Below are 26,784 nucleotides of genomic sequence, written 5' to 3' on the forward strand. Positions count from 1 at the left end.
TTTGTGTGTGTGTGTGTGTTTTAAACCCTCACCCAAGGACATTTTGATTGATTTTTACAGAAAAGAAAGGGGAGAGAGAGAGAGAGAGAGAGAGAGAGAGAGAGAGAGAGAAACACTGATGTGAGAGAGAAACATACCTGGGTTACCCGGGCAGGAAACTCAAACCCGCAACCTAGGCACGTGACCTGACCTAGCGTGGACCCTAGGTCCTTTCTCAGTACAAGTGGATGCTCCAACCAACCCAGCCACACAGGCTGGCCAGGGCGGAATCGGTTTTAAAACGTGCGATGGGGGTTTCTATTTTCTAGAAACACATGGCCTCCCTGGAAAATGTTTCCAGTTCTCCTTCAGTAATATTTGGATTTTGTACTTGGGATGAGTCGAGTTTGTGATCGTTAGAAAACCTAAGCTTTGCCTAACTACTACACAATGTCCTTGGTGATAGAAATCTGTACAATAATAAGAGAAGTTTATTCGCCTTTTTCTAAAATGTGAGGGGTTTATCTGGAGTTTGTTTGTTTGTTTTGTTTTGTTTTAATTAAAACGAAGAGTGGAAACCAAAGGCAGGAAATATTTCGGTTCTGCCCCCTAGGCACCTCCTCTCCCCAATGCAATTCAAATGTGAATCACACTAAGCCATAGAAAATGTCTCGGGGAAGTTCTACAACGTCCTGGCTTTTCACACGATTAAGTCACTGCTGCACATTTTTCTCTCTTCACAATGGAAATGGTTTTAAAAGAGTGTGTGGGCTTTGCAGGAGGAGCCTTTAATGCACGCTTGCGCGGTGGTGGGGGGTGGCCCGGGGTTCAACCCTGTACAGGACGGCACAACACGTGCTCAGTATTTCTACACGTGTTTGCAGATCAGGTGCATATAAAAGAGCTTCCGAAACTTGGAGCGCCTCTCTAAGACCCGGCGGGGAAGGCAGGCCGGAGCCCAGGAGGCCACCGCGGAGCTGGGGACCCCGCCCGCGAGCCGGCGGAGGCCCCGCCCCTGCCTCTCGAAGCGCCGCGGCGCGCGGGCGGGGAGGGGGCGGGGCCTCGGGCGGCGGCGCGGTTGCCCGGGCGACCAGCGAGCGGCCCCGCCCCCCGCGCTGAGCCCGGGCGCGCGTGGAGTGCCGGCTGGAGTGGGACAGCCTGGTCCCTGCGCGCGGCGCGAACGCGCGATGACCACGTGGAGTGCCCCGCGGAGGCCCTGCCGCGCGCTCGGACTCCTGCTGCTGGTGGTCTTGAGTTTCCTGCTGCTCCGCAGGTGAGGGAACCCGCCCGGCGTCGCCTGTCTGCAGGCACCCCAACCCTCCACGCCTCGAGTTCTCTCTCCCGTCTAACCTCCCGTCTAGCCGGAGGGAGGCCGCCCCCCCGGAGGTCACGTTACCTCGACCCGCGAATCCCGAGTTCCCACCCGGAACAGTCCGCAGGCCTTTTCCTTTTTTGTAGCTCCCCAACATCCCTGCGCCCCGCTGCGCCTCCAGGAACTCTGGTTCTGCTTCGAGACCCAGACCCCTGGGGGACACTAGGCGCTGCCCTCCCAGTCCCCAGGCGCCTACGCCCTAGAGCCTCCCCACTCCTCTGCGTCCGTGTTGCCGGCCTCTACTTTTCTCGTGGATACTCCCAGCCCAATGGAAGGTCAGCAGGACTAGCCTTCCGATCCCTCTCGGACGTCCCTCAGCACTGCCCTGCCTTGGGGAGCCCCCTTCTGCTGTTTTCCCAGGTCCCCACTTTCCCCACCAGTTCTGCTGGGAGGATTAATCGGTTCTGCAGAGGCCAGAGCTCCAGTGACCACAGCCACGGCCGACTTAGCCCGCCCAGCACAGTCCGAGAACACTGCCCCAGGGCCCCTCCGAGCTCCTCCGCCCTGGATTGATCTGCCCCTTTCTAGGGTTGGTGTGCCTTCTTCTCTCTCCACTGGCCCACCAACTCACCAGCGGCCAGCTCCCCTTACAAAGTGTCTGTGGCCAGGGATGGCGTTTAACTGATAGAATGCTTTCTCCACAGCCTGTGTAGCTGCCCCTGCCCCGGCATGTTTCCAATCTGAGTCTATATATAGGATCTGCAGCCCTGACCATATCTTTCAGGTCCATGCCTGGCACTTTCCATATTCAAAACTTCAGGTGCTGCTGGGGAGAGCAGGCCGTCCGTCCGTCCGTAACAAATTCCCCGGGCACTGAAGTGAGTGTTGGACAGGCCGGAGGCTCAGCCATTGGAACTGGGGCAGCTTGATCTTTCCTTCTTCCCTTATCACCCTTCCTGGTTCCTCTGAACCTCCCCGGGAGGTAGAGGGAAGTTTGTGATGGAGTTAAATATCAGAACGTTTTCGGCGGCCACAGCATCCCCAACCAGACACGCTTTCCACTTACACCTTTTCTAGACGTGACCTGTCTTTTGTTTGGGAGATGGTGAGGATGTCCTTGATCGTTTGGGAGAAGAAAATGGTTCTCTTCTCATTCTGGGGGCCCAGAAAACTTAAGAAGCATTTTGTTTCCACAGTTGTGGACTTTTTCCCCCTCACCCCCCAACTTGTGATAAGACTCTAACCCTTTCCTCTTGGGAGACGGCTGGTCCTGCCTCTGGTAGGATGCTCAGCCCTCCTCCCGGTACAAGCCTGGTGCAGAGCCCAGAAGAATGACTCAAAGCAGAGGCAGCAGGAGCCTCTGGCATACGATACAGCAGGGCACCAAGGAGCCCAGACCCCAGAGAGAAAGGCCAGGGGTGTTCGTTCAAGTAGCAAGTAGTTTGCCCGTTGTTGGAGGTCAAGGCTATGGCAGGCCATGCAGGGGACCCAGACAGGTCATTCTGAGGGCCAGCATGCAGGGGCTTGGGATGGGCCAGGCAAGGACACCCTAAGAGCCCACAGGAAGAGGTGTGGGAAGGAGGCTGGGGGTTGGTTGGTGTCTGGCGGGACAGGAGATGAGCTGTCAGACAGCCGAGTGGCTGTGAAGAAGCCTGAGCTTCTCGCAGGTGAATGAACCGCGTTCCCACCGAGTGTGGTGACGGCAGGAGGAGTCAGTGGAAGGCTGACGGAGTTGCCAGGGAAGAGCAACGGAGGATGAATAGCTGTGACCTAAATTGGTGGAAATCGTTCGGAGTGCTTAGGACAGTCACTGTTTTTTCCTGCCATCTCGTCTTTCTTTTTACTTATTGTTTGTATTTATTTAAAAATATGTTTTTATTGATTTCAGAGAGGAAGGGAGAGGGAGGAGAGAGAGAGAGAGAAACATCAACGATGAGAGAGAATCGTTGATCAGCTGCCTCCTGCACGCCCCCTACTGGGGATCGAGCCTGCAATCCGGGCATGTGCCCTTGACCGGAATCGAACCCGGGACCTTGACTCCGCAGGCTGACGCTCTATCCACTGAGCCAAACCAGCCAGGGCAGTGATCGGCAAACTCATTAGCCAACAGAGCCAAATACCAACAGGACGACGATTGAAATTTCTTTTGAGAGCCCAATTTTTTAAACTTAAACTTCTTCTAACGCCACTTCTTCAAAATAGACTCGCCCAGGCCGTGGTTATTTTGTGGAAGAGCCACACTCAAGGGGCCAAAGAGCTGCATGTGGCTCTCGAGCCGCAGTTTGCCGACCACTGAGCTAGGGCCATCTCTTCTTTCTCAGCAGACAGAGATAGAGGCCAGAGAAGCTCCAGGGCCAGCTCTCAGGGTCCTTTACAATATGTGTCTTTTGGGCATCTTTTGGGTTGTATCACCCTCGTGGCCACCAAGGATTGTCTCTGGAGGCCAGAGGAAGAGGAGAATACACACATTGTGGCATCCTCTTCCTGCTTTAACTCTGGCTTTGACTGGGTCATTAACTGAGGGGGGGTGGGGGTGGCCTCTCCCAGCTGTCCTTGGGAACGTGGTGGTGGCCAGTGGAATATAGGTCACCTGGCAGCTTTGGGGAGCTGCGCTGTCAGGACCCCCCTTCTTCTGTACCTCAGAAGGCAGGGGTTTGGGTGGAGGAGGGGCTGCTTGGCTGCCCTTGGGCGGGTTCATGCTCAGTGAGAGCTGTTTGATTACATCATTTCCAAGAACAAGGTCCAAGGTGATTTTTGAGGAAGATTTTAACCTTCAGTATTTTAGCTTGAACAATAGTCTTTAAAAAAATTACTTTGCTGCAGCTGGTTTTGGCTCAGTGGATAGAGCGTAGGCCTGTGGACTGAAGGGTCCCGGGTTCGATTCCAGTCCAGGGCACATGCCTGAGTTGTGATGCAGGAGGCAACCGATCAATGATTCTCTCTCATCATTGATGTTTCTCTCTCTCTCCCTTCCTCTCTGAAATCAATAAAAAAAAAACTACCTTTATTGTAGTGGAATTGCCAGGAGATAAACTGCACGTTTAACATGTACAGTTCGATAAGTTTTGACATATGTACCCACCTATGAAATTACCACCGTAACTAAGATCGTGAAGATATTCATCAACCCCAGAGATTTCCTTGAGCCCCTTTGCGTCTCTCTCCTATGCCTCTGCTCCCCTCTCCCCAAGCACACCAATCTGTTGCTTCCCACCACCAGGTGACCCTGAAGTCTGCGCTCTGACTTGGTTGGGCTTCCTCCACTGGGCATGTTCCTTCGAGGTCTGTGATGCATGTATTCATGTGACCTGTGTCTTTGAGCCAGTTACCTCTCATTCCCTTTCCTCCTCCCAGGCCACAAGAATGCCTGCTTGATCGTATGGAGGCATGGTTCCTGCTCATGATTTTTTCCCTTAATATAAATGCACCCCTGAGCAGTAATGGAATTAATTCTGCCTCTCTCATGCCTGAGACGTTAGCTGGCGAAGGTCAGGAGAGAGGAGAGCTGCCAGGAAGCAGCCTGCCTGGCGCCCCTCAAGGGCAAGTTCGCGGCTTCCCTGAGCTGCCTCACTGGCTGGGCCTGCGGGGCGCTCTCTGGATTCCAGCCGGAGAACCTGTCAGACGTCTCCTTCCGAAGGTGGATAACTTAATGGGGCCAGGTCGCTTGCTTTGATCCAAATCACGGCTAGTCCTGTCTTCCCAGGGTACATGGACAAATTGTGCCTCACTTCCTGGGATTCTGCGAGGTCAGTGGTTTTATGAGCTTTGCTTGTAGAACTCTACTGGGCTTGAGGCCTGAGTCATATCCCTGGAATGTTTGAACTCTTTGAATGCTGTCCCTTTCATCTTACAGTAGTGACGTGTGGTTTTTTTTAGCATCTGAGGAGTGTCCTTTTCAGCAGGTGCCCTCTCTGACACAAGTGGGGAAGTGTGGAGCTGGGCGTGGCTCAGTCAGGGAGAGGTGGGGTGTCTGAGCCACCCTGGCTCTGGGAGTCTCATAGTGCCATGCTGGCCAGGGACTGAAAGGGACCAGGGAGCAGAACATGGCCATTATTTGGGTACTAGAGGCCCAGTGCATGAAATTCGTGCACTGGGTGGGGGGGGTGTATCCCTCAGCCCAGCCTGCCCCCTCTCCAATCTGGGACCCCGAGGGATCGGGCCTAAACCGGCAGTCGGACATCTCTCTCACAATCTGGGACTGCTGGCTCCTAACCACTCGCCTGCCTGCCTGCCTGATTGCCCATAACCACTTCTGCCTGCCAGCCTGATCACCCCCTAACCGCTGCCCTGCTGGCCTGATTGACGCCTAACCGCTCCCCTGTCAGCATGATTGACACCTAACTGCTCCCCTGCTGGCCCATTTGCCCCCAACTGCCCTCCCCTGCCGGCCCAATCACCCCCAGCTGTCCTCCCCTGCAGGCCCGATCACCCCCAACTGCCCTCCCCTGCCAGCCATCTTGTGACAATGTGGGGGCAGTCATCTTGTGACGACATGGGGCGGCCATCTTGGGGCATGAAGGTGTGAGGGTCAATTTGCATATTACCTCTTTATTATATTGGAGGATTATTTGTGGTTACAGGGATTGGGATATCCAGGAGCTTTGGAGCAAAGAGCCACAGCCTTGACAGCAGGAGTATCAGAAAGTTGGCCAAATAGTTCTCTCCATCTGAGGTCAAGGAAGTAGCAAGTGAAATAAACACCTCGCCTTTGAAGTGACTCAGGATTCTGTAATATTGTCTTGAGTGCTCTCTGATGAAGATTCGGGAGATGCTGGGGCTTAGAGAGGTCTTTGTAGAACATTTAGTATCTGAAAAGGGCTCTGGAGTCCAGTCCCACCTCCCCGCTCCCCAGTTACTCAGCGAAGTTCTTTTGGTGTGGGGATATCTGCTGCCTCCTCTCCACTCTGCTGTATCTTTGGTTGAGATCGATAGCTCTGGATAGTAAAGGCCATATTGAAAAAGAGGCCCCCTTGTGTAGGACTTCTCCTGAGATAGATGGGGCGGGGAGGGGGGTATTTTTAATGGTGGGTGATACTGACTGCTTCTGCACTCCCGCACCCAGCAAAACAGTGGGATTGCCCCCTTTCAAGAACACGTGTGCTTTTCCTGCAAAGTTGATTTTGTGAGCAGGTCATAGATGAAAAGGATGAACTACTCAGATAATACCCAGGGGCAAACACCAGGCCATGGCGTCTGGCCTAGAGCCGTACGTCTCACTGTCTGTGGGCAAGAGTCATTTTCCTTTTCTCCTTAAAATTCCAATCTGTTACTTTGGGAGACACAATAATAAAAAAAAAATGACAAGAAAAAGGAAATGAAAAGATAGGCATCCCTGGCTTCTTAGGATTCGCTTTAATAGACACACAGTTCCTCTCGTTGCTCTAACAGAGTCCGTGTCTGTACCGACCTCAGCACGGACCAGCCGCAGGCAGTTTGTGGGGAGCCCGCCTGGGGTTCCCACACGTCCTGTTTCATCTGAGACGACAATCCCCAGTCAGTGTGGATCAGCGCTGATTGAATGGGTGAAGCCGGGCCTTCAGCCAGACGCATGTCCCAGCGGTACGATGGTAGCCAGTGTTACAGAACAAATGGGAAGACCAGAGTATCTCAGGGCACTTTTGTATGCAAGATGCCCTCGAGCGCCAGGAACTGTCCTGAGAAGTGGGTACCGAAAAGCCAGCCACGCAGATTTGCTTTTGCACCAGATCCGCCCCCGGCTGTTGTCTGTCTCCACGTTTCAACTTCCTGGCTGGAAACTCTGGCCTCAGCTCCTCGTGCTGGCCTCCTTTCGCGGCCCCCAGGAGACTGGAGCACGGAACCACGGGGCTCCCCGTGGCCAACCCCAAAGATGTCATTAGGTGCCTTTCCGGGGGCTAAAACTTCTCAGTGGCCTCCCAGGTGGGGCTTTCTGTCAGGCGGGTGATCTTGGCCGTGACACTTGATCTCTCCGATGATAACCGAGACCTGGAAATTTGGTTCGTGAATAGATGCCGTTTCTGACCCAGATGCCTCTTCACAGGTATTTGCGCCTCGAGCCGGGCAGCTGTGGCCAGGAGGTGGCTCAGAGGTACTATGTGGAGTAGCTGCTGCTTTGCTGTTTAGTCACATGGCCGAGGACCGTGGTCGGCAAACCGCGGCTCGCGAGCCACATGCGGCTCTTTGGCCCCTGGAGTGTGGCTCGGCGTTAGAACCACTTCTTCAACGTAGACTCGCCCGGGGCCGAAAACCGACTTCTGCGCATGGGCCACGAAGTTTCCATCGCCCTGTACGTGCGCGCCCGCACGTGGTATTTTGTGGAAGAGCCACACTCCAGGGGCCAAAGAGCCGCATGTGGCTCGCGGGCCGCGGTTTGCCGACCACTGGCCTAGGAGGCCTGCTCCCGGGTCCTCCCAAGTGCCCCCCCCCCCCAGTCCCAGCCCTGAAGATAGCCTCTCGGCCCACCAGCACTCCCTTCCCACAGCTGTGCGCCCGCGTGTCCTCTGCCCTGTCTCCGTGTCTAAGGTTGTGTTCGCCTCGGTCCTCAGTGCAGCTCGGCTCGCTCTTGCCTCGCCGCCGGGCCCGGTGAGCCAGCGGAAGCCGAGAGGAAGCCCGTCTCTGCCGGGGGCCCCTGCCGCTGCTGCAGGGCGCCTCCAGGCCTCCCGACCGCCTTTCCTCCCCGCAGGCTGCACTGGCCCCGCCTGCTCGCTCCCTGGCTGAGACACCGGCAGTCCGGGCTGCACACCAAGGGCCAGAACTTCATGCTGGAGGACTCCACCTTCTTGATCTTCGGGGGCTCCGTGCACTATTTCCGCGTGCCCCGGGCGTACTGGAGGGACCGCCTGCTGAAGATGAAAGCCTGTGGCCTGAACACCCTCACCACGTGAGTGCTGCCCCGCCCGCACCACGCCTTGTCCCCCGAGGGGCTCCTGGAGTCCGTGTCCGGGCTTCTCCGTGGGAGCCCAGCCTGGGGGTCTCCAGGGTGCCAGGATGGGTGAGCTCTGGCAGATCTGACTCTGAGCAGCCCAGGCGGCTGCCCTGTGGTCCTGTCTTTATGCGTCACCCACATCTTCACATCTTGTTGGCCTTCTCTCCCCTCCCCTGAGGACGTGAGCTCTCTGTCCCCCGGGACTGGCCCTCGGTTCTCTAAGGCCCTCAGTCTCTTCACTGAGTTCTTGGTCCAATCCTGACGTCACTAAGACAGTGCACCATCAGAGAGTTTTTTTAAAAATATATATTTTTTATTGATTTCAGAGAGGAAAGGAGAGAGAGAGAGAGATAGAAACATCAGTGATGAGAATCATCGATTGGCTGCCTCCTGCACGCCCCCCACTGGGGATCGAGCCTGCAACCTGGGCATGTGCCCTTGACCAGAATTGAACCCAGGACCCTTCCGTAGGTTGATGCTCTGTACACTGAGCCAAACCAGCTAGGGCATCAAAGGGGGTTTAGGGATAAAGCGGTAACCGGGGGGATGAGGTGGAATAAATGAAGAGGCCCTGCCTGTACTCTTTCCTGCTACAGCTATGTCCCCTGGAACCTGCACGAGCCACAGAGAGGCACATTTGACTTCTCCGGGAACCTGGATCTGGAGTACGTACTGCTGCTGCTTCTGTGGCCTGGCCTGGGCCTGGGCCTGGGGGCAGGAGGGGGCTGGCAGGGTTGATTAGGGACCATGGTGGCATCTCAGCTCTGCTTGGGGAGCCTGTTCTCAGGACCCGGTGCCAGCTCTGCACCGGGACCAGGTGCTCTCCAGCTGGGAACCTGCTATTCCCAGGAGCCCAGGCCTCCCCTGAGCCCAGCCCAGAGGAGCCTGGTCCCCTGTCAGCCCTGCTCTGCAGTGGGGTCCCGCCACCCGTGCTGGGAGGGGGCTGCCCCTAGAGGCAGCAAGGTGGTCGGGTCAGGTTCACGGTGAGGACCCCGTCCCCTGCTGACACCCCCCCTCCTCATGATCCGTGGGCTGTGCAGATGGTCCCGGGCTGGGAGCTGGTGAGAACCCAGCTGCGGGGCCTCAGGCCTGTGACCACAGGTGCAGGAGGACCTGCTCTGCAGGGGAGGGGGCTCGGCCTCCCCTTCACTCTCCCTGTCTCTGGTGGAGAGGAGGGCAGGCCAGCAGAGGGTCCGGGCAGCTCTGCGGCCTGCGGCGTGTGCTGGCTCATCCCCACCCCCCGCTCCGACGTCCTCAGAGTGGCCGCCTTTGACCTTCCCAGGGCCTTTGTCTGGCTGGCCGCGGAGGTTGGGCTGTGGGTGATCCTGCGTCCAGGCCCCTACATCTGCAGCGAGATCGACCTTGGCGGCCTGCCCAGGTGAGCTGTGTGAGGCCTCTCTCTGGCCACAGCCTCAGTTGTCTGTGCGCTTATGTCACATGTGAATCACAAATACAGGTTTGCTTTTGCATTTAAAGTATATTTTTTCGTTTTGTACTGAAGTTCCTTTTCAGAATAAGTAGCACCCAAAGGGGTTGTTTTAAAGGATGTAACCCTCACCGTCCGTGTCTAATCCTATGTGGTTTCCATGTGGCGGCCACGGCACAGGGCCGGCCACCCTAAGGCGTGCGCTCCGTCAGGCGTGCGCTCCGCCAGGGCTCTGCTGTGAGTCGGCCTCAGTTGGGCCATTTCTCCGCCCTGGACCTCACCTTCCTGTCTGCAAAATAGGGAGAATCACACCCACCTGCCTGTGTCTTGGGGATGTGACCAGCATAAAGTACACGAGAAGCAAATGATTGCTTTTGTTTGCTCTCCTGTCTTTGCATTTCGGCCCTCATGAGTTATCTTAGGAAGTGTAGTGCCCACCGGAGCCAGTGGTTGGAGTAGAAACTGGATCACCTGCCACCACATTCACGCCTCATCCTCATCATTGTTGCCTTTCATTCTCAAAAAACATACGTTTTTTAATCGGGGGTCATCTTTCCCATCCTCTCTGTGTTCCAGATGGTCAGGCCTGCTCCTCCCCCACCCCGTGCTGCCCCTGGGGGCGGGAGGCTGATCCTGTTTGCCAGGCTGTCTCCCGCGGGACTGGCTTCTCCCCAGAGTGCAGCCACCCGCCTCCGCCTTGTTTTGTTTTTGTTCCTCTGGTTTCCAGCGCTACCCAGCCCTGCCCCAGGGGCACAGGCAGGCCCTGTCTCCCTCTCCTTCACCACCCAGGACCACCTGTGTGTCCCTGTGCCATTCATCTCGGCAAGAGTGCCCTCAGCCCGGCTGTGAGCCCAGCCAGAGTGGCCTCCCCCACCCCTGGGGATTAGACATCTGTGTCAGCGAGGAGCCTCTGGCTGAGCCAGAGCGGGTATAGGATGACAGGGTTTAAGTCTCAGCTCAGAAGCAGCAAGGACTCCGTCCCTCGGACCTCCTGTGCAGCTCCTGGCCATCCAGGCCCGGGTGGCACAGCGGTGGGCCCACGGACAACCGGGCAGGTGGCGCGCTCCTCTGGAGAACGGACGAGTGCCCGTGGGATGCGCAGCAGACCTGTGTCATGGAGATGGCGAGGAGCCGTCAGTCCCCCGGAGACCGCTCTCCCTCATCTGTCGTGACCTCACACAAAGGGCTACTTCTCTGACCCTGTTCAGGACTTCTAAATCGGGGCCTTTTCGGAGAGCCTTTTGTAAGAAAATAGAAGTGTTTTCGCAGAATTTCAGATGAGATGGAAAGTACCTTCACTCCAGCTCTGGAACAACGCTCCGTGTTCCTTGGGGAATGAGGGACCCCCCCCCCAGATTGTAGGAAGAATGAATGTCCTTGCTCCCCCGCTTCTCCCCTGAGCTGAGCTCTGAATAGCTGATGCTGATGATGCAGATGAGCCGGGTCAGCGGGAACGCAGCCAGGCCAGGGCAGGGAGCAGAGCAGCGGGAGGCAGCTTAGCCTGCCACAGCGCAGCCTGCGTCCCGCCTGCTTTTCTGGGTGACGCTGGAGGCTGCCTTTGTGCTCTGCAGTCCCAGCCCAATGCCTTTGGCTTCACCCTTTATGAAGAGATTGTAGAGTAAATGCTTGAAGACCAGGCCTTGCATCCAATGAAAAGCTTTTCTCACTCTGACTGGCAGCCACACCTAGAGCCACGGAGCTGGACTTAAGTTGCCACCTGGCTGGTGTCCCCTGTGTGGGGGGGCAGGGCTGAGTGCGGGGCTGGGCTGGGCCACACGTGCCCCTCTCTGACAGGTGGGAGTGTCTCGGGTCTCATTCCTCAGCACTCAGACACGGCTTCCCTGTCACGCCACCATCACCCTGCCCAGAGCGACCCACAAACTGTGGAACTAATCCCCACCCCCTCCTTTTCTCTTCAAGCTGGTTACTCCGAGACTCTGGCATGAGGCTGAGAACGACGTACAAGGGCTTCACCGAAGCAGTGGACCTTTATTTTGACCACCTCATGTCCAGGGTGGTGCCGCTCCAGGTAAAAGCACCTGCCTTCCTCCCGGGAGTCAATGACCATAGGGCTGCTCTCAGACCAGGCCTCCCAGTTCCTTCCAGCACAGGAGCTCATGCCTTCCCACTGCCTGCGACCTGTAATTGATGTAGTCATTGGTTGATTCTTTTATTTTATTTATTATTTATTTTATTTTATTTATTTATTTTTAATTTATTTAATTTATTTTATTTTTATTTTACTTTGTTTTATTTATTTTATTTTCTTTATTTTACTTTATTTATTTATTATTTTATTTTATTCTATTTATTTTATTCCATCATCCCATACCCTCCTCCACCTCCCCTCATCCTCTCCCCCTATAATCACATGTCCCGGTCCATGAGGTCTTTCTCTTTTTAAAATCTTTCTTGCTCAACCCCTCCACCCCCACAACCCCCGACCCTCCCACCAGAGCTGCCAGCTGCTCTCTGTCTGTGAGTCTTTCTCCATTTTTCTTGGCAGTTTCGTTTGTTCATTTAGATCCTACATACGAGTGAACTCATATGGTACTTGTCTTTCTCTGACTGGCTTATTTCTAAGAGAAATTTCTTATTTAGCATAATGCTCTCCAAGTCCATCCATGATGCTGAAAAGGGTAAAATATTCTTCTTGCCTTTTTCCGGCCGAGTAATATTTCATTGCGTAAACGTACTGTAGCTGTTTGATCCACTCATTGACTGATGGACACTTGGGCAGCTTCCAGATCTTGGCTATTGTGAATGACGCTTGCCATGAATATAGGGGCGCAGATGTTCTTTTGAGTTAGTGCTTCGGGTCTCTTTGGATAAATTCCCTGAAGTGGAATCGCCGGATCCTAAGGCAGTTCCATTTTTTAACATCTTGAGGTAACTCTATACTGCTCTCCACACCAATCTGCATTCCCATCAACAGTACGCATTTGTCACAGTGTAAACATTTTTGTCTAGTAAGTCTAGTGTGTGTGTGTGTGTGTGTGTTTCTTTAAAGACTAGTGAGTAAAGCATGTGAAAACGTCAGGGGGACTACAGACTCCTGGAAGTCTGGGGGCAAGAGGGTGGAGGCGGAAGGATACGGTAGAACTCTTAAGGCCACGAGAAGAAGCTGGCTGAGACTCTGGGAAAGTAAGACATGTAAAAGCAGCTGGTGAAACACACACACACACACACACACACACACACACACAGGTTAGACAGGACCGATGCCCAGAAATATCTGAGAAGGTCTTAAGCCTTCATCCTGGCTGACCTCAAGGCTTAGGCGCCCACTCAATAGCGAAGACATTCCCTCCAAATCTGCAAAGACCGGGAGAGGTGTCAGCTTTTTGAAAACCCGATTTTCAGGGGGAAAAAAACACACCACACAGGACGGACAAGAAACAGGCTCACTCAGAGGAACAGAAATCTCTAGAAACAGTTTCTAAAGAAAGACACACACACCTGAGGTCCAAACGTTGCCAACATACCCCGTTTCAGCTCCGAGTCAGAGGAGGCAGGCGCTAGCTAGTCCGCCGGACAGCCCACAGACAGCCCAGAGCACCACAAACAAGTCCCATTGTGTCTCTCCTATCTCGAGGGAAGGAATGCAGAATTAGGATTTTTTTTTTTTTCTGACCGTGCCCACGCTGCACCACGGAAGGGTGGGTGGGGCAAGGGCAAGCGAAACATCATGCAATTTCATACCCTTTTGAATGTCTTTTCCTTAAATATTTTTTTATTGATGTCAGAGAGGAAGGGAGAGGGCGAGAGAGATGGAAACATCCACGATGAGAGAGAACCATTGATCGGCTGCCTCCTGCACGCCCCCTACTGGGGATGGAGCCCCCAACCCAGGCCTGTGCCCTAGACTGGAATCGAACCTGGGACGACCCTTCAGTCCACAGGCTGACGCTCTTATCCACTGAGCCAAACTGGCGAGGGCGGAATGTCTTTTTCTTGATTGGGCATTGATTTATCGGCTTACACATTGGATTGGCTGCCAGGGCTCCTGTATGCAGTGGTTTATGTGATGTTTCCATGGGGGATCACAGGCCTGGAGCTCTCCACTCTGTGTCTTACCGCCCTCCCTCTCCATCATACACCAAACCTTCGGAGACGTTGGCTTCCCAGTGGGACGTTACGCTAGTCCCTGGTGAGAAGTGTAGTGACATGAGACCATCCAGGTCCCACTACAAGCTGGGCTTCGGACTGTTTCTCTCTTTCCCCAGTACAAGCATGGGGGACCCATCATCGCCGTGCAGGTGGAGAATGAGTATGGTTCCTACAACAAAGACCCCGCCTACCTGCCTTACATCAAGAAGGTAAGTGTCAGTGCGATTCATTTCCTCACACGCCTTCCTCTCGAACGTCTTACAGGCTGAGGTGTCACGAGGGGGTCTGATGCTTTTCTCATAGTAACTCCGCATCTCTCAGTACCAGTTCTTAACTAGCACGTTTTCTCCATGCTTTTTAAAAAATATATATATTTCTATGGATTTCAGAGAGGAAGGGAGAAAGAGAGAGAGAGAGAAACATCAATGATACAAGAGAATCATTGATTAGCTGCCTCCTGCACGCCCCCCCACTGGGGATCGAGCTGGCAACCCGGGCTTGTGCCCTAGATCGGAATCGAACCCGGGACCCTTCAGTCTGCAGGCCGATGCTCTATCCACTGAGCCAAACCAGCGAAGGCTTTCTCCGTGCTTTTATCTCAGTTGGGTTGTCGCACATTTGCCCTTTATTGATCAAGTTTAATAGGGGACGGCAGGGCCTCATGGTGCTGCAGGGCCGAGAGCGAAGGACTTGTATGGACTGACTGGCCCTGAGCCGCGCTGGGCAGATGGCTATGCCGGAAGCGGCAGTCATCCATCCCTGACGGGGGACAGCCCGCCACGCCGTGCCCGGGAAGGGAACATGTGAAGGGAACAGCTGTAAAAGACAGTTACCGTCCACGTGTTCCGCCTCCCAGGCCCAGGGTGCCGTATGCATGTGGTGGCACGCGTGCGGAGTTTGCTGCGTATCCGTGAGCGACGGGCCGGAGCTGTGAGGTGGTGGGTTTTCGGGCTCCGACCACAAGCTCACCTGGCCTCGTGGATTCAACGTCCGCAGCTTCTGTGGTCCCGGGAATTGGGGCCCCTCTGCCCTTTCCTCACCAGCGTCTGGGATCAGACCTGAGTGCCCCTCATCCACCGGGTACCCCTCTGCCTCCTCGGCTTCCCAAAGCACGGGGTTGAAGTGAGCAGTCTGGTCTTTATCCAACACTTGATCCCCCTTCTCCGAGGCTCTGCGTCTGCACAGCCCGGATGCTGCTGCGGACGGAGGACAGCATGTACCTAACGTGCCCGGTGAGGCCTGGCGATCGCCCAGGCTCCACCGTGTCAGCCGTTGCTCCGATGGGGAAATGGTTATGGTCTCAGCATGGCTTGTGCTCCTTCCACTTATTTTTTTTTTATTTTTTCAAAATATATTTTATTGATTTTTTACAGAGAGGAAGGGAGAGGGAGAGAGAAACATTGATGAGAGAGAAACAATAAATCAACTGCCTCCTGCACACCCCCTACTGGGGATGTGTCCGCAACCAAGGTACATGCCCTTGACCGGAATCGAACCTGGGACCCTTGAGTCCGCAGGCCAATGCTCTATCCACTGAGCCAAACCGGTCAGGGCTCCTTCCACTTATTTTCACCATTTGATTTACGACCTTCCGGGAGCACTGACTGGTGCTATTGGGCACGTGCTGGGAGCACGGTTGGTGCCGGAGCCCACCCTGCTGGGGGGGAGGGAGGGGTGGGCTGCTTGCTCCGGTAAGAGTGATGGGGAGGCATGGGCTGCCCCTGAGGTCCTGGCCCACTCTGGGGTCCCTGTGGTCTCTTGCCCGGTGGCAGTACGGCAGCTGGCCTCGCTGAGCCGGCCTCTGCGTAGTCCTGTCTAGGGACGCTCAGTAGCCATCCCGGGCACCTTGTGGGACCGGGAGCAGCCGAGGGTGCCGGAGCCGGGCAGCCCTGCCCCGGCCGCGCTGGGCTTCCAGCCGACGGAGCTTTGCCCACCGTCGCGCACACGGACAGAGCGGGCTTCTCTGTTCTCTGCAGGGAAATCCACGCTTTGTTTGAAGCTCCTCCTCTTTCCCTTCCTGCCGCCTCCTTCCCAGCAGCGTGGCCGGCAGGAGCTCTGAGGAGGGTGGACGGTGACCCTCTCTTTCCCCCCCCCCCCCCCAGGCCTTGGAGGACCGAGGGATTGTGGAGCTGCTCTTGACTTCAGACAACAAGGACGGCCTGAGCAACGGGGTCGTCGACGGAGGTGCGTGGAGGCGGGCCGCGCCCCGGGCTGGCTGTGCACGCTGTCCTCCTCCCTGCTGCGTGGCACTGCGCCCTGAAGCGCTGGGGCGTCCGTGTCCCAGGCCGACTTGCTGTCGCCAGCTCTGTCGCTCGATGATGTTTCTCTCTCATTGATGTTTCCAGCTCTCTATCCCTCTCCCTTCCTCTCTCTCTAAACGTCAATTAAAATTTTTAAGAAATACCACCTTCAGTTTAAAAAAACATAACACATGATTGGGTAAAATAGAAAATTAGCCCTCCTGTAAGAAATACGCGGGGAATCTGTATTTCGACCGTCAGCCTGTCCTGGCGCTTGAGGTGCAAAGTCAAGGTCCGACTCCAGGCCCCTTTCAAGAGGGTGATGAGCAGAGATGCACTCTGGCTGGGAGAGTGACGTTGATCCGAACAGAAGCGTGGTGAGGTCTGTGCTGAGCGCTGATGGTCCAGGTGCACAGGGCCATCTGACCTCAGAGGACCCAGGCGCTGATCGGGGGCGGGGAAACGATGCCATGATGAGTTAGCTTGTTTTGCTGGTGAACGGAGAAAGGTCTGGGGCAGCTCGGCCAGTCTTCCTGGCTTTGCGACAACACTTAACCTTCCCTTCTCTCCCCTCCATCCCCAGTGCTGGCCACCATCAACTTACAGTCGCAACACGACCTGCCGTTACTGACCATGTTCCTCGTAAGTGTCCAGGTAAGGCTGGCCCGGGGAGCCGTCGGCCGCTCAGCGTGCGTGTAGGGAGTTCTAAAGCGGAGGAGTTCGGCGGAGCCTCTTGGTCAGGAATTCCATCCGCTGCTCTTGGCCCTGCAGTGGCCATCAGGGTGCCTCTTGGGGAGGGGGACTCGGGCGCTGTCAGGTTTTCGGCTCATCGGCTCACAGCCCGCCTTCCACGCTGCAAACCCTGACCCTGTGCACCGGCTGCCACGCCCTGGCCACGGCCAGGGGAGCCGTGTGCCCTGAGGCGATGCCGTTGAGCCTGGAGTCACCTTGGAAGCTCTGGGCTGGGTGTGCTCCCCGAGGCCTCTTGACTGGAGTCGTGAGCATTCAGCCGTGTGCCAAGGGCTTTCTGTGCATCGGGTCAGTTCATCTTCCCGGGACCCCGGGAGCTGCCTCCGGCTGTTACCACGTTCCAGTTAAGGAGACAGATTTGTAGGACGGAGCAAGCACCCCGCAGTAAGGGGCAGGCTGGGGTGTGCAGCACAGCCCGAGTGGGTGCACGGCTCCAGCGGGAACCACACTGCGCAGGGCAGTGACCGGGGCTGGTGGAGAGCACCCCGGCTTGGCCCCAGCACCCTCAAGTCAGAGTCCCCTCCTGGCACGGGAGACCAGTGACGTGCGGGACTTAGAACGACTTCTCCTTTCCTGGACTTGAACGCCGTACGGTCCATCCCCTGTGGGGAGGTAGACGGCGAGCGGTAAGGGAAACCCAGCCACTTTCTTATCTTGCCAAACGATGATGGCACCGCTGTGGCCTTTCCCCTGGCGTGGTTGGGACCTTCTACTGAGGGGCCTGTACATCTGCCCGTCCCCTGGGATCAGACTGTGTATTCAGTCGCCTCTAAACGCATTGCTGTCACTAACAGCGGAGGTCCGTGATGAATGAGGAAGGCTCCGTGCGGAACCTGAAATACCAGCATATTCATCCTCATCCCGGCGAACCCCCACTTCCACCCCCACAACCTCCCCCACGCTGCTCTGGTGCTTCTGCAAAGGTGCAGGCAAGAGCAGGTCCTGGGACCGATGTTGGCGTCCCTGGGACCGGCCTGTGCCGGAGGCGGGCTCTGAAGTCAGGTCTGAGACTCGCTGAGTACCCTCCCCAAGCGACGAGGCGGGCATCGAGGCTGCAGGGCTGCTCCACGGCGAGTAGCTGCACTAGAGCGTCCTGCTCCTCGGCTCCGATTTCGTAAACGTCCGTCGGACATCACGGGACCTCGAAGGGGGCCCACGCTCTGCCCTCGGACCCTTCCAGCTGAAAGGGAGCAGCCGCAGAGGGCGCTGCAGCCACAGAGCGGCGGTCCCGACACCCTTCTCCTTTCCTGGAGAGGCGAGGCCAGGCTCGAGAGGGAGTCAGTGTGGGAGGAGACTCCCCAACCAGAGGCTGGGTTCTGACGAAGCCGTGACTTGGGACAGATCCCAGGTTTTCTCACTAGCACCGCTGGGAGCGCGTTCGCTCTCCACATGCAAGGTGGAGGCCACGCCTGGAGGCCACGCTGGGGCAGGTGCCTCTGACCTCCTCTGTGCTCTGCGCTCGGGGGGGTCTCGGGGGCCAGGGGGGCAGCTGGCAGGACAGAGGGCGTGGCCTCGCCCTGGGAGGGGCTTTCCTCCGTTCCCCTCTCGTGACCAGCTAACGTCTCGTTTTGTGGTGCCAGGGGGTTCAGCCCAAGATGGTGATGGAGTACTGGACGGGGTGGTTTGACTCCTGGGGGGGCCCCCACAACATCCTGGATTCTTCCGGTAAGTGCTTGCAACCCCTGCGTCTGATGGGTGTGGGAATAAGTTCCGATGACCCCCTCATTGAGTCTGCAGTTACTTGCATGTCATAGTCGGCTCTTGATACTCCCGAATCATGCGTCTTGACACATGATTTTAATTTTTTTCTATTTTTAAAAATATATATATTTTATTGATTTCAGAGAATAAGGGAGAGGGAGAGAGAGAAACATCAGTGATGAGAGAGAATCATTGATCAGCTGCCCCCTGCACGCCCTCTACTGGGGATGGAGCCCACAACCTGGGCATGTGCCCTGATTGGGAATCGAACCGGCGACCTCCTGGTTCACAGGTCAACGCTCAACCACTGAGCCACGCCGGCTGGGCAACAGTAGGATTTTTAAATTGCTTTATTATGGTTTTTTTTGTAATTGGATAAGTAACACATGCCTGCGGCACACATCCAGCAAACATAGAAAACGTCTAAAGAGGAAATAAAAACCCTAGAGCCCAGACAGCGCTGTGAGGTGCCCTGTCTAGGCAGCTCTCCTCTGCCTCTGGCTGCAGCCCTGTGTGCACGTGCAGAGGTGCGCACCGATGCCGTCACGCCTGTTTCTGCACAGAACGAGAGACGCACATGGGCAGCTTTCTGTCCTGTTCGGTATCATCCCATCGCTGTTTCCAAGAAGCCCACTGCGTTGCGTCTCAATCAGCTCCCGTGCCCCGTCTCTTAGAGACGGGCGCTGAGGTGGCTTCCAGGGTGTCCTGTGAATCGAACACCGTGGCACCGAGCATTCTGGAACATCCCGTTTTGCACACCTGGCCTGTTTCCCCCAATGACAAGCTCCTAGCAATTCGATGACTACATGAATGCAATTTTGATAAATATATTTGCTAACCTGCTGCCCAGAAGGATTGCAGCCATTCTTAACTCTCCATTATTAAAAGGAGAATACCAGTTTCCCACAGATTCATCAGCACTGAGTATGAAAATAATTTTAATGTTTGCCAATCTGATAGGTCGTTGTTATTTCGCATTTCTTTGACCAATGCTGATTGTGTGTGTGTGTGTGTGTGTGTGTGTGTGTGTGTGTGTATCTATTAACCATTTATATTTCTCATTTGATACTGTCTTCATGTCATTGGTTCATTCTTTAATAAGGGTAAGATTGGGGGGGAGGAAATCAGCACCATGTCCCTACCTATGAACCCCCCTCCTTGTGTCTCAGTGAGGGGGCGTAACTGTTGTATTGTCAATCATCGAATGAGATACAAGACGCCTTAATGAGCCACTTAATTAGGAGTCGTTTATTGCGCTGGCCCAGAGGGAGGCGTCTTTTCCAAATCTCTGAGCCCCGACGTAGAGGAAGTGTCTCGTATTTATACTTTTCGAGCCTCCTTGTTCGCAGATATTACAAAGGGCTCTGTGTGAGTGACTGTGACAGACAGTCGTAACCTTGAATACATAATGAGTTTGTACTGGGCATAGTTATTATCAGTATTAGTCTGTTTTAGTCTATTGCATTAGATGGCTAGCTTGCAAGGTCAGACAGTTAAGCTTATCTTTTTCTATTATTTGAACTAAAAAGCAAAGTCATTTTACGGAATAACAGGCTGTCTTAAAGTGACAGCATTTATAATGACAGAGTTTACAGAACAAGGGATTATCTAACAATAGCAGAGAATTTTTAAACAGCAGTTTTCTATACAAGAGGGAAGTTACTGTGCTTCATGACGTTGCAAAGCACGTCGGGGGCCGGCGGAGGCGGCCCTGGGTCACAGTCAGCGAAGGCTTGTCTGTGATTTTAAAAACAACTGCGAGGCCCAAGCTCTGGAGCTGGGATCCCGGCGACGTCTCTTCCTCCTCCGGGGACAGGGGCTTCCGGGAAGCAGAAGGACAGCCAGGGGGTTGAACTGGAGGAGGGACGGGGACGGGTGAGCGTGCCCGGGGGGGCTTCTGGCTTGTCTCAGACTCAGGCTCACTGCGCGTTCCCCTCCCCTCTCCCTTTAGAGGTTTTAAAAACCGTGTCGGCCATCATCGACGCCGGCTCTTCCATCAACCTCTACATGTTCCACGGAGGCACCAACTTTGGCTTCATGAACGGAGCCATGCATTTTCACGACTATAAGTCCGATGTCACCAGCTACGGCAAGTCTCCCCCCATGCTGACCCTTCCCGGAACGCCCCGGCATCGGCGTGTCTGGGGGTTTACGGAGAGCCCCTCAGGGTCAGCTCTGGCACCTTGAATGCATTTGGCTCCAGTGCCCGGGATGGGGAGGGGGAGGTTGGGTGCGGATGGTCACTTTCCAGCCTGCAGAGCAGTGGAGGCCGGAGCCCATTGGCAGGCCGCGAGCACTGGGGAGTCGGCGGGAGGAAGTGAGAGAGGCCCCCCACTCCCCAGGCGGGGAGGTCCTGCTCAGGCCCTGGAGGTGGCGTGACCCCTGCCCTCCAGAAGGCAGGAACGAGGCCTGGGAGAGTCGGGCTGTGCTGTGGCCACGGGCGGTTTGGGCGGCACTCTGCAGTCGTTAGTGTTTAGTCTTCCCGCTGACAGCTCACACCCAGAGTGTTTGCTGAGACAAGGACCGCGCTGCCGGACCCCAGCTTCTCCCTCCTCTCTTTGCCGAGTGACCGGTGACGGGGCCCGGGTGTCTTGCAGACTATGACGCGGTGCTGACCGAGGCCGGGGATTACACGGCCAAGTACGTCAAGCTCCGAGGATTCTTTGGCTCCATCTCAGGTACCTGGCGAGCAGCAGCCGAGCCCCGGCGTGGGCCGTTGCTCTGGCTCGAAGAGCCCCTACAGAGCTCCTTCCTCACAGCCCGCCCGCCCCCCCCCCCCCCAAATCCACCTGCGTGCGAGACGCAAAGCTTGAGGGACTGTTTGCTGTGCTTGTGTCTGGCCCGGGTTGCCTGTTTACAGGTGCTGACTCCTGAGGGCTTCAGAAAGCCCCTGTGCGCCCCCTGGCATTCCCTTCCCAGTGGGTCTAGGCGTGTCAGCGGGCGGGCCTGTTCCCGTAGGCGCTCGGACTAAGGAGCACACTGGGCCATGGATAGGAGTGGAGGGGGACCGGGAGGTGGGGGGCGGGCGCTGGAGGAGGCAGTGACTATCTGGTCCTTTGGGGGTGGCCCTGTTGTCTGTGTTGCAGGGAGCCCCCTGCCTCCCCCACCCGAGCTCCTCCCCAAGACGGCGTATGAGTCCCTGAGGCCAGCCTTGTACCTGTCGCTGTGGGATGCCCTCCAGTACATGGAACCGGTGAGCGCTGCCGCAGGGGGGTCAGGCCAGGAGGCCCTCCCTGCAGCCGTCCGGGAGGGAGAGGAAACCAGAGCAGGAAGCGGGAAAGCACAAAAGGAACCTGAAGGGATGCTGGGCAACACAATGGGGTTCCGTCTCTGCAGGCTCCGCGGGAGGGAGGAGGGCGCACCTCCCGGAGCTGATGCAGAGAGGGTTGTGTGATCTGAAATGGTGGTGGATTGAGGGAGAAGCTACAAGGCCCCGCATGGCAGGGCTTTATTCTGTGTTTTTGTTTTTTTTCCCCCACATCATCTTCCTCTTTCGCATCCCCCTTCCCTGCGACTCTGGAGAGCCATGAGAAATCAAAATAGAAGTTGTTTATACTGAATGGCCAGATTATTATGCGTTCAGAGATCATAATAATCTGGCCACTCAGTGTATAGTATACATTCCATGTATAAACAGCATATATGGCTTTTCACATATGAATTGCAAATTTATGAATACCTAATAGTAATATCATAGTACTAGGCAAACCATAATAACAAGAAGGGATTGTGGTATTACAGTTAAGTCTCTTGATATTGATCACATAGTATAAATAATGACGCTAGAAAATGTACTGAAGCAAGATTTTGCAAGTGACTCTTTATACTAATAAAAGGGTAATATACTAATTAGACCAGATAGACCAGACGTCCTTCCAGACAAAGCCAAAGTCAAATTTCCTTCTGTCACCATACACTTGACCCCAACTACCCTTCACTATCTGGCCCCTGTCCATTTATTCTGGTAACTACCATACTGTGGTCTGTGTCTATGAATTTTGGGTGGTTTATCTTGTGTCTTCATTTGTTGCTTTCAGTTTTGTATCCCACATTATGAGTGAAATCATATGGTTTGTGATCCATCCATGCATTTGCAAATGACAGCATTTTATTTTTTTCTTGTGGCTGAATAGTACTTCGTTGTATGTAGGTACCACATCTACTAAACCTATCACTTTCTGAAGTAAAAAAATAAAATAAAATAAAATAGAAGTTGTTAAAGGCCCCTGCCTGCCACTGCCCCCCCCCAGGGCACTAGCCCCTAGGTTGGGGCTGTCTGCTACCCTGCACTTCCCCTGTGGGTCCAGAGGAGGTGGCTGCCTTTGCCCCCACCTTGGCTAGCCCTGTGCCCGCTCCTGTCTGTTCCCGGTGCAGCCGACCACCTCCGAAAAGCCTATCAACATGGAGAACCTTCCGGTGAACAATGGAAACGGCCAGTCCTTCGGGTACACCCTGTACGAGACAGCCATCGGCTCCCCCGGCGTCCTCAGGGGTCTGGTGCGTGACCGGGGCCAGGTAGGAGCGTCCCCTTCATTCCTGTGCCCGTGCAGGGATCGAGCTCACAGCATCCCCCCCCCGCCCCTTTGCACGCACACGCCCAGCTGGTACCAGTGTGTAGAGGTGGGCCATCGCCGTGCGGCCTCTTCCTTCGCTTGGCAGAGGCCCCGCTGCGTCCTCCCTCCGGTCAGCCCACGGTGCTCTCCGTCTGTTTGTCCGGCAGGTGTTTGTGAACACAGCATTCCTTGGCCTCTTGGACTACGAAAGGAAGGAGATCGCAATCCCCTTAATCCAGGTGTGTTTCCTGGGGAGCTGGGTGGTGGGTAGCGCCAGCCTCTTCCTCGACAGGTTTGGTGGGCGGCAGAGAGGAAGACCTGGGAGCCAGGCGCTCCTTAACCGGAGCTGCGCGTGGAGAGCGGGCGGAGCCTGGCTTTCACGCCCCGTCCGGGCCGCTCGGGGAGGAGCTGAGTTCTGCAGGGTGAAGAGACGGTCATCGCGGACTGACCGCTGTGTCCCCGGCAGGGTTACACCGTGCTGAGGATCCTGGTGGAGAATTGCGGGCGCGTCAACTACGGGCATAATATCGATGACCAGCGCAAAGGTGGGTCCCGGCGCACGCTGAGAGGAGAGCTGCTGACGCGCAGCCTGTGCTGGCTGTCCTGTCTCCACCCCAGCTCCTCCCCAGGCCTCCAGGCTGGCTGCAGTGAGGGGGGGTCCTGGGGAGCCATTGGAGGGGGGCCCACCGCAGTGAGGTGGAGGTGGTTCTGAAAGGCCCACCTGGGTCCGACCTGTTCCCTGTCGGCCCTCCCTGTGTGTGCTGTCCACACGCCTGGGTGAATGCACGGTGAGCCCTGAGCTGGATTCTCCCAGCTGTCATCGCCCTCGACCTGTTCTCATGCACATCCGGGGACCTGGCAGACACGGGGTTCCTCCTCCTCAGCCCCTCAGCGCTTTATGGGGGAGGTTTGCTGCCTGGGGCAAGCCCCATAGGGAGCATGCACGGCAGGAGAAACCTTGACCTTCCAGAAACTGCCCCTGCTCACCCTTGTCTCCTTCCCACAGGCTTAATTGGAAATATCTACCTGAATAATTCTCCCCTGAAAAACTTTAAAATCTACAGCCTGGACATGAAAAAGAGCTTCTTTCAGAGGTAGGTCCCAGCCCAGGGCAGAGTGTGGGCTCCCAGGTGACGTGCAGAGAGAGCCGGCGGGCCCGAGAGCTGCTCTGGCCTCGCCCCTCCTCTCGCTCACCTGTGCGCGGACCAGGGCCCTGCCGCGTGCCCAGGTCGGGGAGTGCCCGCGCTGGAGACCCCCCGCCGCCATTCCTGGGCCCTGTGGACCGGCGCCTTTGCCGTTGGATGCGGGTGGGGCCCGGACCTGAGGAGGTACCCTTCCCCCTCCCTTGTCTTCTGTTCTGTCCGTAGATTCAGCTCCAGCGCATGGAACCTGGTCCCCGAAGCACCTGTGTTCCCCGCTTTCTTCCTGGGCGCCTTGCCTGTGGCCCTGTCCCCCTTGGACACCTTTATGAAGCTGGAGGTTCGTAGCCGCCCCCCGGCCCAGGTTCTGGTCCGTCCTCAGCTGCCCTGAGCCTGAGCCCGGAGGAGGGTCCCGCTCCCCACGAGGCTCTCCTAAGCCTCGCCCTCTCTCACCTGCGCCTGGACCGTCCGGCTTTGGGCTGCCCTCTCTGCAAAGGGCCTGGCCTCCCCGGGGAGGGAGCCGGTGGGCTCACAGCAGAGGGGACCACCCTGTGGGACTTCCCAGAGGCCGGGTTCCTCCGTCCAGGGTGGGGAGTCAGGGCTATTGGGACAGAGAGACAGGGCACCCCGCCTGGCCGTCTCCTCGCTGTCACTTGGGTCGTCCGGAAGAGGAGAGAGGAGCCCAGAGCGTGTCGGCCTTCCCGGGGGCTCCCATGTGCTGGCTCTGAGGCCGACTCACTCACTCTGCTTCAAGGGCTGGGAGAAGGGGGTTGTATTCATCAACGGCCAGAACCTGGGACGCTACTGGAACGTCGGACCCCAGGAGACACTCTACCTCCCCGGTGCCTGGTTGGACCGAGGCATCAACCAGGTGGGAGCACTTGCAGCCCCGTCCCTTCTGCCCAGGCCCCCTGCCCACTCCCGCCCTCCCTGGTATCACAGTGCTCCCCCAGGGAGGGAGGGCGGGAGGGATGGGGGAGGCCCTGGCCACAGTCTGTCAGGGCTGGTTAGCGCCGGAGTGGGCCGGAGTTCTGGCCCGTTCCCTCTCGGCCCCTCCTCGGCGCTGGTGAGCTGTGGGCCCCTGTCCCTTCCAGCCCAGTTCCCAGCCCCCCCCAAGGCTCCCGCTCCGGCTCCGAGACACCGGGGTGGCCGTCAGCCCAGCGCTCCTCTCCCCAGGTCATTGTTTTCGAGGAGAAGGCCGCAGGCCCCGTGATACAGTTCACCGAGACTCCCCACCTGGGCAGGAACCACTACATCCACTGAGCACTGCGCCAGGCTTCCTGGCGGCGGCGGGCAGCAGGGGGCGCCCATCCTCACGGCTGCCTGGAGGCCTGAGGTGCTGCCCCCCAGCCCCATGGAGGGGAGCCCATCGGGAGCATTGCCTCCGGGAGCCGAGGGCCGTACCTCTGCCCACTGCTGTGGTGCAAGACCCCGAACCTGCTGAAGAGAGCTGGGCTGGCGAGGGAGGGACGCCCTTCTCACCTGAGGGGGTTCCTGACTGGGCTCTGTGGATGGCATTGCCCTACCCCCTCTCTCCTGGGAGGGGGCAGAGGGGTGGATGTCTGGGGTGAGAGTGTCTGGTCGGGTCTCCATTTGGTGACGCCTGGGCCTGGGGAAGGCCTCACCGGCTGGGCGTGGCTGCTGCACCCAGCTGTGCCCTGTGACTGTTCTGGCCTGGCCCGGCCCATCCCTCAGGGCCCCTTTCTGTTTCTCAAGTAGAGGCCGTGGCCCCATCTGTAGAGGATAGTGAAGAGGTGTTTCTCCTGAGTTGACTGTTGTTGCTTTTTTCTTAAAATATATGTTTATTGCCCTAACTGGTTTGGCTCAGTAGATAGAGTGTCAGCCTGCGGACTGAAAGGTCCCAGGTTCGATTCCGGTCAAGGGCATGTACCTTGGTTGCGGGCACATCCCCAGTGGGAGGTGTGCAGGAGGCAGCTGATCGATGTTTCTCTCATCGATGTTTCTAACTCTCTATCCCTCTCCCTTCCTCTCTGTAAAAAGTCAATAAAATATATTTAAAAATATATATATGTTTATTGCTTTCAGAGAGGAAGGGAGCGGGAGAGAAACATCAATGGTGAGAGAATCATTGACCGGCTGCCTCCTGCACGCCCCCGACTGGGGATTGAGCCTGCAACACAGGCATGTGCCCTTGACTGGAATCGAACCCGGGACCCTTCAGTCCACAGGCCGACGCTCTATCCACTGAGCCAAACCAGCCACGGCGACTGTTGTTTCTTCACAGCCCTCCCCGAGCCTTCCCCGGGGTCCCGGAAGGAACTCCATTTGAGAGAGACGCACGTTTTCTTTCTTCTTTCCCGCTCTAAGCGCCTCCGACAGGATGGCAAGCCGGGCCAAAGAGAAACAGACATCTCAGCCCCTTGTTCTCCTGAAACAGGGAGCATTTCCAGTTTCACTCAGTGAGCGGAGGGGAGCTGTGGGTCCCAGCAGGAACCACACCCCTCTCAGAGGCACAGGGGGCAAGGGCAGAGGGCCCAGCTCCATGGTGTGGCGGGGGGGGAGGTCGCCTTTCGGGGATGCCACGGGGCTGCAGGCCTCATGCAGACCTTGCCGCCGGCTCAGTCTCTCCCCCCATCCCCCCTCGCCTCCTGTGACGAAGCTGCAGGGAGGAGAGGCAGGCTTCCTTGCAGTTGTCTGTCCGAAATGCAG

The 26,784-nt window shown here is 56.5% G+C and overlaps 1 protein-coding gene across 1 annotated transcript; it reads left to right on the forward strand.

The window, feature by feature from the left end:
• Positions 1-1,166: 1,166 nt before the first annotated feature.
• On the forward strand, positions 1,167-26,183 carry GLB1L2 (galactosidase beta 1 like 2). Its single transcript, XM_054712501.1, has 19 exons — positions 1,167-1,252; positions 7,953-8,150; positions 8,792-8,860; positions 9,478-9,573; positions 11,542-11,650; positions 13,848-13,940; positions 15,834-15,915; positions 16,555-16,625; positions 18,302-18,386; positions 20,374-20,511; positions 21,020-21,100; positions 21,509-21,615; positions 22,797-22,937; positions 23,143-23,214; positions 23,442-23,520; positions 23,982-24,069; positions 24,343-24,454; positions 24,869-24,985; positions 25,291-26,183. The coding sequence occupies exons 1-19, from the start codon at positions 1,167-1,169 to the stop codon at positions 25,375-25,377; spliced, it is 1,911 nt and encodes a 636-aa protein (XP_054568476.1). The 3' UTR covers positions 25,378-26,183.
• Positions 26,184-26,784: the final 601 nt, after the last annotated feature.

Source organism: Eptesicus fuscus, chromosome 23 (genome assembly GCF_027574615.1).
Source record: "Eptesicus fuscus isolate TK198812 chromosome 23, DD_ASM_mEF_20220401, whole genome shotgun sequence".
NCBI lineage: Eukaryota > Metazoa > Chordata > Mammalia > Chiroptera > Vespertilionidae > Eptesicus > Eptesicus fuscus.